This window comes from Xenopus laevis, chromosome 1S (genome assembly GCF_017654675.1).
Source record: "Xenopus laevis strain J_2021 chromosome 1S, Xenopus_laevis_v10.1, whole genome shotgun sequence".
Lineage (NCBI taxonomy): Eukaryota > Metazoa > Chordata > Amphibia > Anura > Pipidae > Xenopus > Xenopus laevis.
Genome location: NC_054372.1, coordinates 941,959 through 955,971, shown reverse-complemented (window position 1 = coordinate 955,971; position 14,013 = coordinate 941,959). Strand labels below are relative to the sequence as shown.

General features: G+C 38.9%; 1 protein-coding gene across 1 annotated transcript; it reads left to right on the top strand.

The window, feature by feature from the left end:
• Positions 1–449: 449 nt before the first annotated feature.
• On the top strand, positions 450–13,584 carry LOC121398253 (vomeronasal type-2 receptor 26-like). Its single transcript, XM_041577194.1, has 6 exons — positions 450–709; positions 2,312–2,603; positions 4,668–5,498; positions 10,406–10,633; positions 11,196–11,319; positions 12,677–13,584. The coding sequence occupies exons 1-6, from the start codon at positions 450–452 to the stop codon at positions 13,582–13,584; spliced, it is 2,643 nt and encodes an 880-aa protein (XP_041433128.1).
• Positions 13,585–14,013: the final 429 nt, after the last annotated feature.

Here is a 14,013-nt window from a genome sequence, read left to right as displayed (position 1 = left end):
GCAGAGGGGATTAGACGTAACTACAGCAGTTACATTGAAAAACAAACTATAATGTGGATGGGGGGGGTAGGGTAACTAAAAAGTAGAATTTGGAAATGAATAAATTGATGGCTGATCTAGAATTGTTTCAATAACCAGAGGGATTTGAAGTGTACAGGAAAATAAGATTTTTATGGCAGAGCAGAAATAATGAGAGTAAATGTTCCATTCCCAGAATAAAGCAGAGCTCCCCCGGTGGCTGTGTCTATATTCAGTCTACTGGATAAATCCTCTGTCTGTTCTCTATAAAATGAGGGTTGGATTAGCCGAGCTCCTTAACTCTGTTCTACACCTGCAGCCGATTCCTGGGGCCCCTGTGTCTCTGTGCTACTGACTGCTGCTGCTGCTACTGGGGAAATGTGTTGATTTACTGCATTATTTTGAGGTGCTTTGAGCTTTATTGGGGTGCAATGCTGGGATTCAATGCGGCATCGAAGTGTCTGAAAGTGCTGATCCATATTATAATGCTGTGTGTGTGGCCTTGCAAATCTGGGGATCAGCCCCCCAATCCTGCCTGTCGCCTGCAGATCATTAAAGCAGTTGAGGAATATGAATATATCCAGGAAGGAGACATCATGATCGCAGGGGTGATGACTGTAGACATGAATGCTCAAATCATAACTTTACCATCGGACAAATCTAAATTCAAAACCAAATTGTTATGTTTTGGGTAAGTATCATATTTTATAGATACTAAGGGAAGGAAAGAAAGGGTTAATTGACTGGTACAAGGGGAAGAGGTCTCTGCCTGGATATGGGGATGGGAACATGCGGATACATTTCTGGGATACAATAAAATATTGCCATTTGATTGTATTCTAATGGAATTTCACTTTCTTAAAACAACATTCTCCTAGAAGTATTCTATTCTGATTTAGGGCTGCAAACATCACACTCGCTGTCATTGTACAAAGTATAACTTTAAAGAGCCAATATCCCCCCACTTTGTTCATCATGACCCCAATAAATTGTGCTTAAACTGGACATATTTAATTCCTGTTCCTTTCATCATGCAAAACCCATTTTTTGGTATTTCTTGAGCTAAAAATGCCAAACAAGGATCTTTCTGTTATGAGGAGTCCATCAAGTCCTTTCCCAGATTCCCAGGCATCTATAACCTTGTTTATTGGCCTTATAGAACTCAATACAGGAACGGTGATATAAAAAGCAAACCAAACTCAATGTCTGAGATTTAAATAACACGGGTTCTTCCAAGATTCTCTTGAACAAGGATCTAATTATTTGCACTTGATCTTGTGCACTGCATTCTCATTTTTGAAATGTTAAGGGGTGCTTACTTTTTCCACATTTAAAACTTGCATTTATGTTTATTCAATTGATAAAAATCACCAACAAAATGTAAAATAAATCTTGGACAGAAAATCTAATGGTGTCACTAACTAGTGCAAGCCAAGCTAAATTTTAAAGAGAAAATAGATGCTTGGGACAGAAACCAAGATTGTATAGCACATCATTCATTCTATCAACAAAACTAAAACTCCGTTTCACAAAACTGAAAAAACATCAATTCTGTGAAGCAAAATTTTTCTGGCTAGTTAAATAGATGAAGCCATTGGGATTTCCCATTATCTCTCACCATGTCATTTGTTAGTGCTAAATCCTGTCTGTAGGTGGTGCTACAGCGCAATGGGCTGAGTTCAGAAGCAAAGTAATGTACTGAAAGAATTCAACTCTAGCACCATCTAGAGGCAAGATTTACTACTACAAAATGGTGTCTGGACAGGGAGTGACAAAATGTGGAATTTTATCTGTACATAATGAGGTATTGTGAATCTAGATTGTCAGTTAACTGCTTCTATGCCACATTTTTTGTGCCCGATGCTACTGTACCTCTGCCTATTCTAGAGATTCCATTTGAAAGAATAACTATGGATTCACATAAGTGGAGTCTGCTAGAAGACACCAATATATTCAGGTAATTCTGATTTACGGCACAGGCTATCCAGAAGCCATTCCTTTACAGTATTCATCTTCAAAAACAATTGCTCTTGTTCTCTTGCACTGGTACCCCCCAAAGAAATCCTTACTAATCAAGATGTTCCTAAACATTATATTATATAGAATAATCTAACACAGAAACTCCAATGCTCAAAATAAATGCCTAAAAGTTGGTCTCCAGTTTTCCCCACATAACAATTGTCCTGCTGATCAAGACTCTCACATGTATTTCATGCAAGATTGTAGTTCCACACTATTTGCCTGATATAAGATTCCATGGGGCTTTGGATATAACCTAATCTATATTATTCAGCCCCAATGGCCAGAATATGAAGTACTTGGTGGACTTTCGATTTGCTGTGGAGCAAACTAACAAGGATCCAGAGCGGTTGCCCAATGTGACTTTGGGGTACCATATATACAATTCCTGTGGGAGTTCACTGAAGGCAGTGAGGAGTGTATTACAGATATTATCTGGTACCAGGGAGCCGGTTCCCAATTACTCCTGTGTGAGAAAGAGAAACATTGCTGGATTTATTGGGGATCTCACCTCAGAGACAACTGTACCCATTGCCCAGATTCTGACTCTATATGGATATTCCCAGGTAAGAGAAGCAGAATTTATTAGAATTCATTCTGAAAAATATTCCCAGACAAGAAAGGAGCAATGTCCAGGGGTTCCCCAGTCATGGTGGAATTTCCCCGCAAGTTACTGGGGTGGTATTTTGTTCTCTGTACTATTGATGCACCCCAACCCCTCCCCGCAGAATGTATTATGTTATATACCTGTACATGTTTATCTGCAATGACATTTTTTGTATTAATTACATTTATTTCCCTTTATTTTACAGTTTCACTGCTTCCTAATATTCAAATTAAGTCTACAGTGGTTCATCAATAGTTAGTTTTTTAGGGGTGACTATTTATAACTGGTGGGGGGATTGATAATGCTCTGTCATTGTAGCACCTTCCTCAACAAGGTTCATGTTCAGTTAAAGGGAATGTCACCCCCCGAAAAATAAAATCTTGCCTAATAAAAAGTAAAACAATTCTAAACGGATACTGTCATGGGAAAACATTTTTTTTAAACATGTCAGTTAATAGTGCTGCTCCAGCAGAATTCTGCACTGAAATCCAGAGGAAACTGTTTTTTTAATTAAATTTTGAAATCTGACATGGGCTAGTCATATTGTCAGTTTCCCAGCTGCCCCACTCGTGTGACTTGTGCTCTGATAAACTTCAGTCTCTCTTTACTGCTGTACTGCAAGTTGGACTGATATCCCCCCCAGCAGCCTAACAACAGAACAATGGGAAGGTAACCAGATAGCAGCTCCCTAACACAAGATAACAGCTGCCTGGTAGATCTAAGAACAGCGCTCAATAGTAAAATCCAGGTCCCATTTAGACACATTCAGTTACATTGAGTAGGAGAAACAACAGGCTGCCAGAAAGCAGTTCCATCCTAAAGTGCTGGCTCTTTCTGAAATCACATGACCAGGCAAAATGACCTGAGATGCACCTACACACCAATATTACAACTAAATACACTTGCTGCTTCAGGAATGACATTTTATATTGTACAGTGAATTATTTGCAGTGTAAACAGTGTCATTTAGAAATAAAAACTACACCATAAAAATCATGACAGAATCCCTTTAATTTAACCAGTAACCTTTTGTGCGGTACTGTATCAAATACTCAAACCCAAATCAAACCCTTGGATGTTGCTCTCAGTGGCATCAAAGCAGGTGCATATTTTTTAGTTTCAGACTTTAAGACAAGTTTTAGTTGCATAAAACCAGTTGTACTGCCAAAGAACATCCTGAAGTAGGGGCTACTAAATAACCAATCACAGCCCTTATTTACCATCCCCAGGAACTTTTTCTGATCTTTGTTTTACTCCCACCTCTTTTTACTATTGAATTTGGCTCACAAGTAAAGTTTGGGGACCTCTGGCCTATCTGTCTGACATCATTATCAGAGTGGAAAACAACCCCAACTGCCCACATTTGCTGCTTAGGATTCACCAGTAACTCTTCTGTCTCATTCAATGGGCACATTTAAGTACTTACTAAATCTTGCAGCTTCCACATTAGGAACATTTCTTGCCTTCAGCCTTTGCCTCACACAGGAGGAACATTCTCATCCATCCCCTCATCATATCGTCTGTAACTCACTGATCTCTGGAATTTCCCTCTTTCACTTTCCCTCTTTCACTTTCCCTCTTTAAACTGACCCCATTGAAATGAATCATAACCAGTGCTGTAAAATGTTATTTTTAAGGGCCCCCTCACATGTCTCTTTCCTGGTGCTAAATAAAAAAAAATCTGTGAGGTACAGAATGTGGTGTCTATGGGTACAGGCCAGTCCTCTCCTTCCCCCTTCCCATAGGAAAAGCATTACAGTCTGCATCCACAGAGACACAGCAATTGACTCAAACTGGAAGCCAAGGTGCCAAGTACAAAATACTCTTCCTGTTTGACAATGACCCCTTATAATTTGTTACTTATATTATTTACCCCCTTAACCAGTTTATGAACCTTTAGCATACTATTCAATTTTTAGTGAGAGAAGTTCCAAAGGCAGATCTGACTTATATGACTTTTACATGATGCAGTGTGACTGGCCAATCTGTAGGACTCCACTCATCCTTCTCTCCTTCCCTACAGATCAGTTATGGAGCTACAGACCCAGCGCTCAGTGACAGCGGCACCTTCCCGTACTTTTTCCGCACCGTACAGAGCATTCACAGTGAGTTTTATGCTTTAGGGCAATTACTGAGACATTTTGGCTGGACCTGGGTTGGAATAATTACATCTGATGATATCAGTGGAGAGGAAGAATATAAGCTCTTGGCCAAGTATCTCTCCAGCGCTGGTGTCTGCATTGAGTTCACATTAAAACTTCATAAAAGTCGTCAAAACTATGTTCACAGTGTAACTGATCATTTCAAGAAAACTATCGCCTTTTCCTCTACCAATGTCATTTTAATTTGTGGAACTGTAATTTTTTTATTTTTTACTTATTTAACAGCTGGAAATGATTTTTACCAGAGAGAGACAATAATCCTTTCATCAAACTGGGGGGCTAATGATGCATTGATTACATACAACCCAGTATTATTTAATTATAGCCTGGTGCTTGTGCCAGGGTACCATTATGATCTGGATACTCCTGAAATGAGGAGCTTTTTAGAGACTTTCCACCCTTCTAATTACCCAGAAGACAAATTACTTGGAGATATATGGATGATTTATCTGTATTGTTTGTCTAAAGACCAAAATAAGAATTATATTTACCAATATATTTACTTTGCTGTTCCACTTCTCCAAAACTGCACTGGGCAGGAGCGAATTACAGACATTTATAGTTTTGGAGGAAATTCCAACTCTCCCCGAGTGCATCTGGCAGTTGATATGATGTCTCGTGCTCTCCATGATATGAACATGAAACTTAATAAGAAATCTGTAAGGAACAGAGAAACATTTCTGAAGTCTGAGGTAATAATTGTGATGTTTTGGTAGCTGAGGATGAGTAGAGTATAGCAGTCTTTATTAGCAGACTCATGCAGCCATTACACTTCAACTCAAATACTTGAAAACAGTATAGAAAGTACTATGTACACAGTATAACTCTTGTACACAGTGACACCTACAGGCCCTTTGTATATCACATATTCCCCTATAGTAGGAAAGCATTTGGACAAATGTAATACACAGCAACAATTAAACAGTATGCAATTTAAAGCAATATTATGTATTATTCACAATAATGAAAGGCGATTGGGAAATCATATGATGAGTGAGAATTTAGAAGGAACTAAAGTCCAGTAAAGAAATAGAAATAGAAATGCTTTACCTTGAGTGTTGGAGTTTCTGTAGAAGAAGCATCATTGCTTCCTACTTGGGCACTGCACATGCTCAGTTGTTAGCTGCTGTCAGTTACCTGAATTTAGAGACCAACTCATTTGTCTATGTATCATCTGTTTAGATAAGTAAAGGCTCAATAGTTAACAAAAGTTTATTGAGGCCTAACAGCAGTCAAAAAAAAGTAGATGGCAGCACTCTACAATTTAAAAATGTAATTCCTAATCCAACAGGTGTATTTAGTTGTAATATTGGTGTGTAGGTGCATCTCAGGTCATTTTGCCTGGTCATGTGCTTTCAGAAAGAGCCAGCACTTTAGGATGGAACTGCTTTTCTCTTTAGGATGGAGCTGATATCAGGTTACCTTTCCATTGTTCTGCTGATGGGGGGAAGGTGATATCACTCCAGTACAGCAGTAATGAGTGACTGAAGTTTATAAGCTCACAAGTCACATGACTGGGGGCACTTGGGAAACTGACAATATGTCTAGCCCCATGTCAAATTTCAAAATTAAATATAAAACATCAATTTGCACTTTTGAAACAACATATTTCCCTTGAAAGTATGCAATAAGAGGAAAAGAAATGGTGCTCCAGAACATCTATGTAAATAGCTCACCAAGTAGATCATGTGGTCCAGGTGCACCAGCCCCAGACCCTGAGCTTTAGTGAGCAGCAATCAAGAATGTACAACAAGAAAAACATGGCTATCCGGCACACAGAGGAATCCACAGGGTAAAAATAATGTCTTTATTAGTCAAAATTATTCTTACATATCCATAGGCCCTATGTGTTTTGTACCCCAAGGGTAGTTAATCATGGGCTGAAAGTATCCCCCATCCCCTGAAAGTATCCCTTTAATATTTCATCTCATTCAGTATGGTTTTGTAATTTTTTGTAAATACTCTTAAATGTAAAGCAAATTACCTTGAGAAAAGTTTTCACTTGGGTTTTGGCTAATGTCATGATAGAAAGTCTGCAATATGCATTTGCTTTTTTAGTAAGTCACATACTGTCTATGTTGTACTGTTGTAGCTCAAGCATCATGCACTGTAAGGGGCAGATTTATTAAGGGTTGAATTGAAAATTTGAATTTGAGAATTTTTTTATGGTCAAAACTGTCAAATTCAAGCAGGGAATTATTCAAACTTGATTTGAGTTTTTTTTAAAAAAAATCAAATTAAATTTTGTTAGATGTATCATACTCTGGCCCTTTAAGAATTCAAATTTGACTATTTACCACCTAAAACCTGCTGGATTGCTGTTTAAGTCAATGGAAGAGGTCCAGGGAATTTTGAGATGTTTGCAGCCTTCCTGACATTCAAGTTGTTTTTTTTTTTGGAGAAAAAACTCAAATCAAGATTGATCTATTTTGAATCTAATTGGATTTGAATTTTCAGGTAGTTTACATTTGTCTGAGTTTGCCAAATTCGATTTTATTAATAAATTTCCCCAACTTGAATTTCAAATTCATTCCAATTTGAAATTTGACCCTTGATAAATGTGCCTCTAAGTGTTTGAGGTTCCTAGTAGAAAATAAACAGTCTCAAAGCTGATTAGGTTTTTTTCCATGTAGATAATGATCCAATTTCTGATAGCAAAACACAATAACCAGACATTTGTTTTCAATCTGTGCATATCTTTGCTCTGTGGGACACATGGTGCATAATGTGAAGGAAACTGGCTGGACTTATTGCACTAGAGTTGCCCCTAGTTCCTTTTAACTGGCATCACATTGTACTGTCACTAATACACTCATTTACTGTACATCATTGTATCATTTCACTGGTGTGGCCGTTACAAGTTTTTTATTTGCTCCATGGATTCCTGATACACCGTCTGTCTCCTTAATGGCTCATATATTATTATTTTATTATTATTAACATGTATTTATATAGCACCAACATATTGCGTAGCACTGTAAAGTAATTGTGATTATACAACTAAATCACATGAATTGTATACATAGAACATATGGAGTTACATACATCACAATCAATACAGGTACAAAAGGTGAGGAAGGCCCTATGCAGAAAGAGCTTACACTCTAAAGGGAAGTTAGTAATACACAAGTTGTGGGAGTGGGCAAGATCGAATTAAGTGGGTGAGAAATGTGGTACTGTATGTGGTGTTGCGTTTGGTAGTTAAGCAGAGTGAGGGGAGGCTTCTTGAAAGAAGTGCGTTTTCAGAGATTTCTTGAAAGCAGAAAGGTTGGGAGAAAGTCAGACAGACCATGGGAGAGAGTTCCAGAGGAGGGTGCAGCCCTTGCAAAGTCTTGAATGTGAGCATGTGAGGAGGTAATGAGAGAAGAGTTGAGGAGCAGGTCAGTAGAGGAGAGTAGTAAGCGGTTGGGTGAGTATATAGAGATGAGTTCAGAGATGTAGGGTGGGGCAGAGTTATGAAGTGCTTTGTAAGTTAGTGTCATTAATTTGAATTTGATTCTGAAAGGTAGTGGTAGCCAGTGCAGGGATTGACAGAATGGCGAGGCAGAGGAGGAGCGGTTGCTGAGGTGTATGAGCCTCGCAGCAGTGTTCATTGTGGACTGGAGAGCTGACAGTCTCTGGAGGGGAAGGCCAATTAAAAGAGAGTTACAGTAGTCTAGACGTGATATGGTGAGAGAGTGAATAAAAATTTTGGCAGCATCTTGGGTGACAAATTATGGTATTTTGGAGATGTTCCTTAGGTGGAAGTGACAAGATTTAATAAGTGACTGGATATGAGGAGTGAATGACAGGGCAGAATCTAGGATAACTCCAAGGCACCGGGCCTGGGGAGAGGGGGTGATAGTGGAATTGTTAACTATGATGGATACTTCGCGGATGCTACTGGTGTTAGTTGGAGGAAAGAGAACCATTTCAGTTTTAGAGAGGTTTAATTTAAGGTAGCGTTGCGGCATCCAGGTAGAGATAGAGGACAGGCAGGAGGAGACACGAGTTAGGAGTTCTGGGTTGCGATCAGGGGATGAGAGATAGATCTGAGTATCGTCAGCATAGAGGTGGTAGTGGAAACCATACGAGTTGATTAATTTGCCGAGGGAGGAAGTATAGAGGGAGAATAGTAATGGTCCCAGGACAGAGCCTTGAGGAACTCCAACAGAAAGAGGTAGGGGAGAAGATGATACTACATTGTAGGAGACACTGAAGGAACGATTGGTGATGTAAGAAGAGAACCAGGACAGGGCTGTGTCACGAAGGCCAAGCGAATGGAGGGACTGGAGGAGGAGAGGGTGATCTACAGTGTCAAATGCAGCTGAGAGATCAAGCAGTATTAGTAGTGAGAAATGATTGTTGGCTTTAGCGGTTAAAAGGTCATTAGTTAGTTGAGTCATGGCAGTTTCAGTGGAGTGATGTTGCTTAAAACCAGATTGTAGGGGGTCCAGCAGGTTATTGTCAGAGAGGAATGAGGTTATTCGGTTGTAGACTAGGTGCTCAAGTAGTTTAGAGATGAAAGGTAGCAGAGAGATAGGTCGGAGGTTGTCAAGATTGGAGGGATCAAGAGAGGGTTTTTTCAGAATGGGGGTGACAAGAGCATGTTTTAGTTGAGAAGAGAAACAGTCCAGTTGAGAGGGAAAGAGTTAAGGCTTTGATTAGACAAGGATTGGTATTGGGGAGAAGTTTTGAGGGAATTGGATCAAGCGGCAGGTGGTAAGGTGAGAAGAGGCCAGAAGCTTTGAGATTCCTCATCAGTGACAGGGGTGAAGGAGCACAGGAGGGACTGGGGAGTGTGGAGGGAGGGTGGTGGAAGTTTAGGGGGGTTGAGTAGTGTAATGTCCCTTCTGATAGTGTCAATTTTGTTTTTGAAGTGCTCTGCAGAGACAGATGTGCATGGAGGGGGTGGAGAAGGGGAAAGGAGAGTGTTAAAGGTGGAGAAAAGTTGTGCTGGTTTTTTAGAAAGGGAGTTAATGAGTGAAGTAAAGTAAGTTTGTTTGGCTTGGAAGAAGCTGGTGTTATAGGAGCGCTGGGCAGATTTGTAGCTCCAAAAGTCTGATTCTGAATGGGATTTGCGCCAGCGACGCTCAAGTGCACGTGAATGTCTTTGGAGCACTTTTGTATGAGCAGTATGCCAAGGTTGGAGTGGTTTGGGTCTAGAACGTTTAGGTTTTATAGGAGCAGCTCATTGAGGGCAGTGGTGAGAGTACTATAGTAGACAGAGGTAGCCACATTAGGACATGAGATGGCTGAGATATTAGAGTGAAGAGAGTCAAAGGAAGAAGAGAGATGAGACTACAGCTTGCCAGTCACGGTAAGTACATGTTTGGGGAATAGCAGGGGATGAGGAGGGAGTTAGTGAGAGTTGAAATGTGACCATATTGTGATCAGAGAGGGGAAATGGTGAGTTAGTAAAATTGGTGGTTGAACAGAGTCTGGTAAATATGAGATCCAGAGCGTTACCATTGGAGTGAGAGGGGGAGTCAAAGAAGGGAGCACAAAGATAAGCCTAGTGTCTAAACATTAGGCATTTTACATCGTATATGTGTAATATGCTATTACTGGTAAAAGTTACCTACATAAACTTTTTTTTATTTCTTTTTTTTTTCTAAAGTTGCACCAAAATTTAAAGAAACTTCAGTTAAAATCCAAACATGGTGAAATCTTCTCATTTAATGAAAATGGAGAGTATCTCACTAGGTACAAGATCTATAGCAACTTTATTACTCTGGATGGAATGGTGACCAGAAACTTTGTTGGTGAGTTCTCTCCATGGGCACCACTAGATCAGCAGCTGAGTATAACCTCAAAGGCAATTCCATGGAAGACAATAGACCGCAAAGTAAGATAAGTTTAAGATTTCTTAAAACTCTTCTTTTAGAACTCTATTGGGTTTTGTCAGCCTCATAGACAATGTGGAATTATTTGGGGTTTTATAAGCCATATAGAACTATAGTAGGTTTCATTAGTTACACAGAAGTCATACATTTATATATACCACTACTGTGCCCCACATACTGCCTTACAGAACTTTCCTGCTACTCATTAGCCATATGTCACTCTACGGATTCTCATATACAGTATATGGTTCTGCTCGTTTTTATAAACTGTATACAACTCTGCACAGTTTTGTCTACATGACTGAAATATATGTAAGACACTGTTTTATTTAGTAGCCACAGTGCCATAATCTTGTGTTAGCATCTCCTCTTTTAAGGGCTTAATCAACTCTGCACTCAATGAAATAACCCAGCCACATCTCTGGAAGCATCTCCATACAGATAGACAACATTTTCTGTAATATATATTGCTTTTAAAATGTTTAAGGGAAAAAATATAAAGTGAATGACAACATAAAAGAATAACAGATATGTTCTTTGGAAATTTACTTTTAATGTCTTTAGATCCCAAGAGCTCAATGTACGGACAATTGTCTCCCAGGATACAGGAAGATGCCAATTCCTGAAGTCCAACCCTGCTGTTATGATTGTGTTCCATGTTCTGAGATAGAGATCTCTAATATAATCGGTATAAAGAAAATACTTCCAGTTTAATGTTTTGCTTCAGAAATAATTGAAGTTTTCAACCATCAGAGTATTGGGTGTTATGCCTAAGGAAAATATCTTTAGGCATAAGAGATTGCCTGCTGTTGGGTTGCTCTTCAGCTGTTGGTCAGGCACAAACCACTTATACCTGTATCATTGGTGGGTGCAGATTTGTATTTGCATCTTGCAATAGATAAAAAATCTAAAGCAAAGCCCAAAGCACAGAGCTGTCAGGTACAAGGGAGGGATAATTGACAACTGGAAATAAAGGATGTGCATTGCAAATAATTCATTACTATTAAACATTTTATTTTGCTAAATTTTTTAGCAGTGGTGTTTTAGCAGCCATCTCAATTCATTATGCATGATCCTGTGCTAGCAGAAACAGCCACAGCCATGCAAATATTTTTTTATGCAGATACTTATTCAGCCATCAGTTCTTTTCTCCTCTCTTTGGTTGGGGATAATATTTTTACCCAACATGTGCCCTTTAAGGTGCCCATACACAGTGAGATCTATTTGGAAAGGACACTCACATGCAGGGCCAAGTCATGTTGATCCAGCCAATGAATAATCATTTAATAGTTCTATTGAGACCCATCAGTTGAAGACAATATTAACATCAATATGGTCCTCAACTAATGGGAGACACATTTCTCCTTATTTAAAGTAAAGAACCTGGTAAGAACTATAATAGAGAATCTTATCAATTACACCCAAAAACCAACAGTACTAAATGTTCTACTTTCCGTATGGAAGATTGGTCCTGAAACTCTTTATTTTTTGTCTGATACCTGTTCTTAACCCTGTACCCTTACTTGTTCAACCAAAGCCATTTATTATTCTGTGGATTCTCAGCCTTTTCCACCACTCATTGTGGCAGAAAGTCTGTTACTGAGTGGTCAGGCTAGTACTCTGATAGTAAAATCGCAGTGGTAGGTCAGAGTAGTGTTTAGCATTGAGCTAGGCTATAACACTCTCACAGAAGCTTTCAGGTCTTCCAGGGAACATGGAGTCTTCTACTCAAGCAGAGGGCAGGAATTCCAAACTATATTATTGGGTTATCAGGGATATACAAATAAGGACTAATTGGAGATTTTAGTAAATGGCAATTAATATTTAATAAAGATCTAAAAAAACCTGTAGATTATGCCTACACTATATAAATGAAAAGATATCCTAGGTTTTAGAGGGTTAGTATTGGTTCTTGTTCTATTGTTACTAGTATAATGTGCTGTATTGTTAAAGTTATAATTAGTTTCTTTATAATATTAAAATACACATATTTTACATAACATAATCTTCTTCTTAATTTTCTATTTTCCTTGTTATTCATACAGACAGTGTGAGCTGCACCCAATGCCCTGACATGGAATGGCCTAATGAGATGAAAGATCAGTGTGTACAAAGAAAGGAGGTTTTTCTATCATACAGTAATGATGTGATTTCCATATTTTTCACAACTATTTCTATTCTTTTTTCTCTAATAACTCAGTTGATATTTCAAGTCTTAATTACCTACCGGAACACCCCCATAGTGAGAGCCAACAACAGGAGCCTCAGCTTTGTCCTCCTTGTCTCCATCAAGCTGAGCTTCCTCAGTGTGTTTCTGTTCCTCGGTCGCCCTGTGGATATAACCTGCATGCTGCGTAACATCACTTTTGGAATCACCTTCTCCATAGCTGTCTCTTCTCTCCTGGCCAAGACTATCATGGTTTGTGTTGCTTTCAAAGCCACCAAGCCAGGGAGCTCATGGAGAAAATGGGTGGGAGTCAAACTGTCCAATTCTGTAGTCTTGTTCTGCTCATCCATTCAAATAATAATCTGCATGACTTGGTTGGCCATTTCTCCTCCCTTTCAGGAACTGGACCTTCACACTTACCCTGGAACCATCATCATTCAGTGCAATGAGGGCTCAGCTATTGGCTTTTACTCAGTTATTGGGTATATGGGGCTTCTGGCAGCTGTTAGTTTTGTTTTAGCATTTTTAGCTCGGACATTACCGGACAGTTTTAATGAGGCCAAGTACATCACTTTCAGCATGTTGCTCTTCTGCAGTGTTTGGATCACAATGATCCCGGCCTATCTGAGCACCAAAGGCAAAAACACTGTGTGTGTGGAGATATTTGCCATACTCACCTCAAGTGCTGGACTTTTATTCTGTATATTTCTGCCAAAATGTTACACAATACTTTTCAGGCCAGAAATGAATATGAAAACTATTTTGCTTGGAAACAAATATAAATAAAATAACAGTTCTGTCATATGCTGTAATACAGAAACATCATTATTAGACAATAAAACCTATCCTTATGTGCTGTAAAATAGGAAATCTTACATATATGTTAAAATATGAATGTCCTACAGTATGTGCTTCCCTTCATGAATATATATTACACTACATTAATAAATGAATAATATTAAACCTGTCCCTCATTGATACGGTGTGAGGGTTCTTGTACTTTCAGTGCATTTGATCATATGGTTATGCATTTCATGTGGTTAGCTGTACCTTTGGAAACTTCTTGTTTTTTATTTATATCTTAAAAGGAAACACCTGTAACTCAATACAGAGTGTTATCTACCCTTTGCTATGCAACCTTTACCTATTTGTATCTTCAAATATCTTCTTACCTTTCTCCTCCTGAGAAGACTGTTGTTGGATAACACTTCAGAC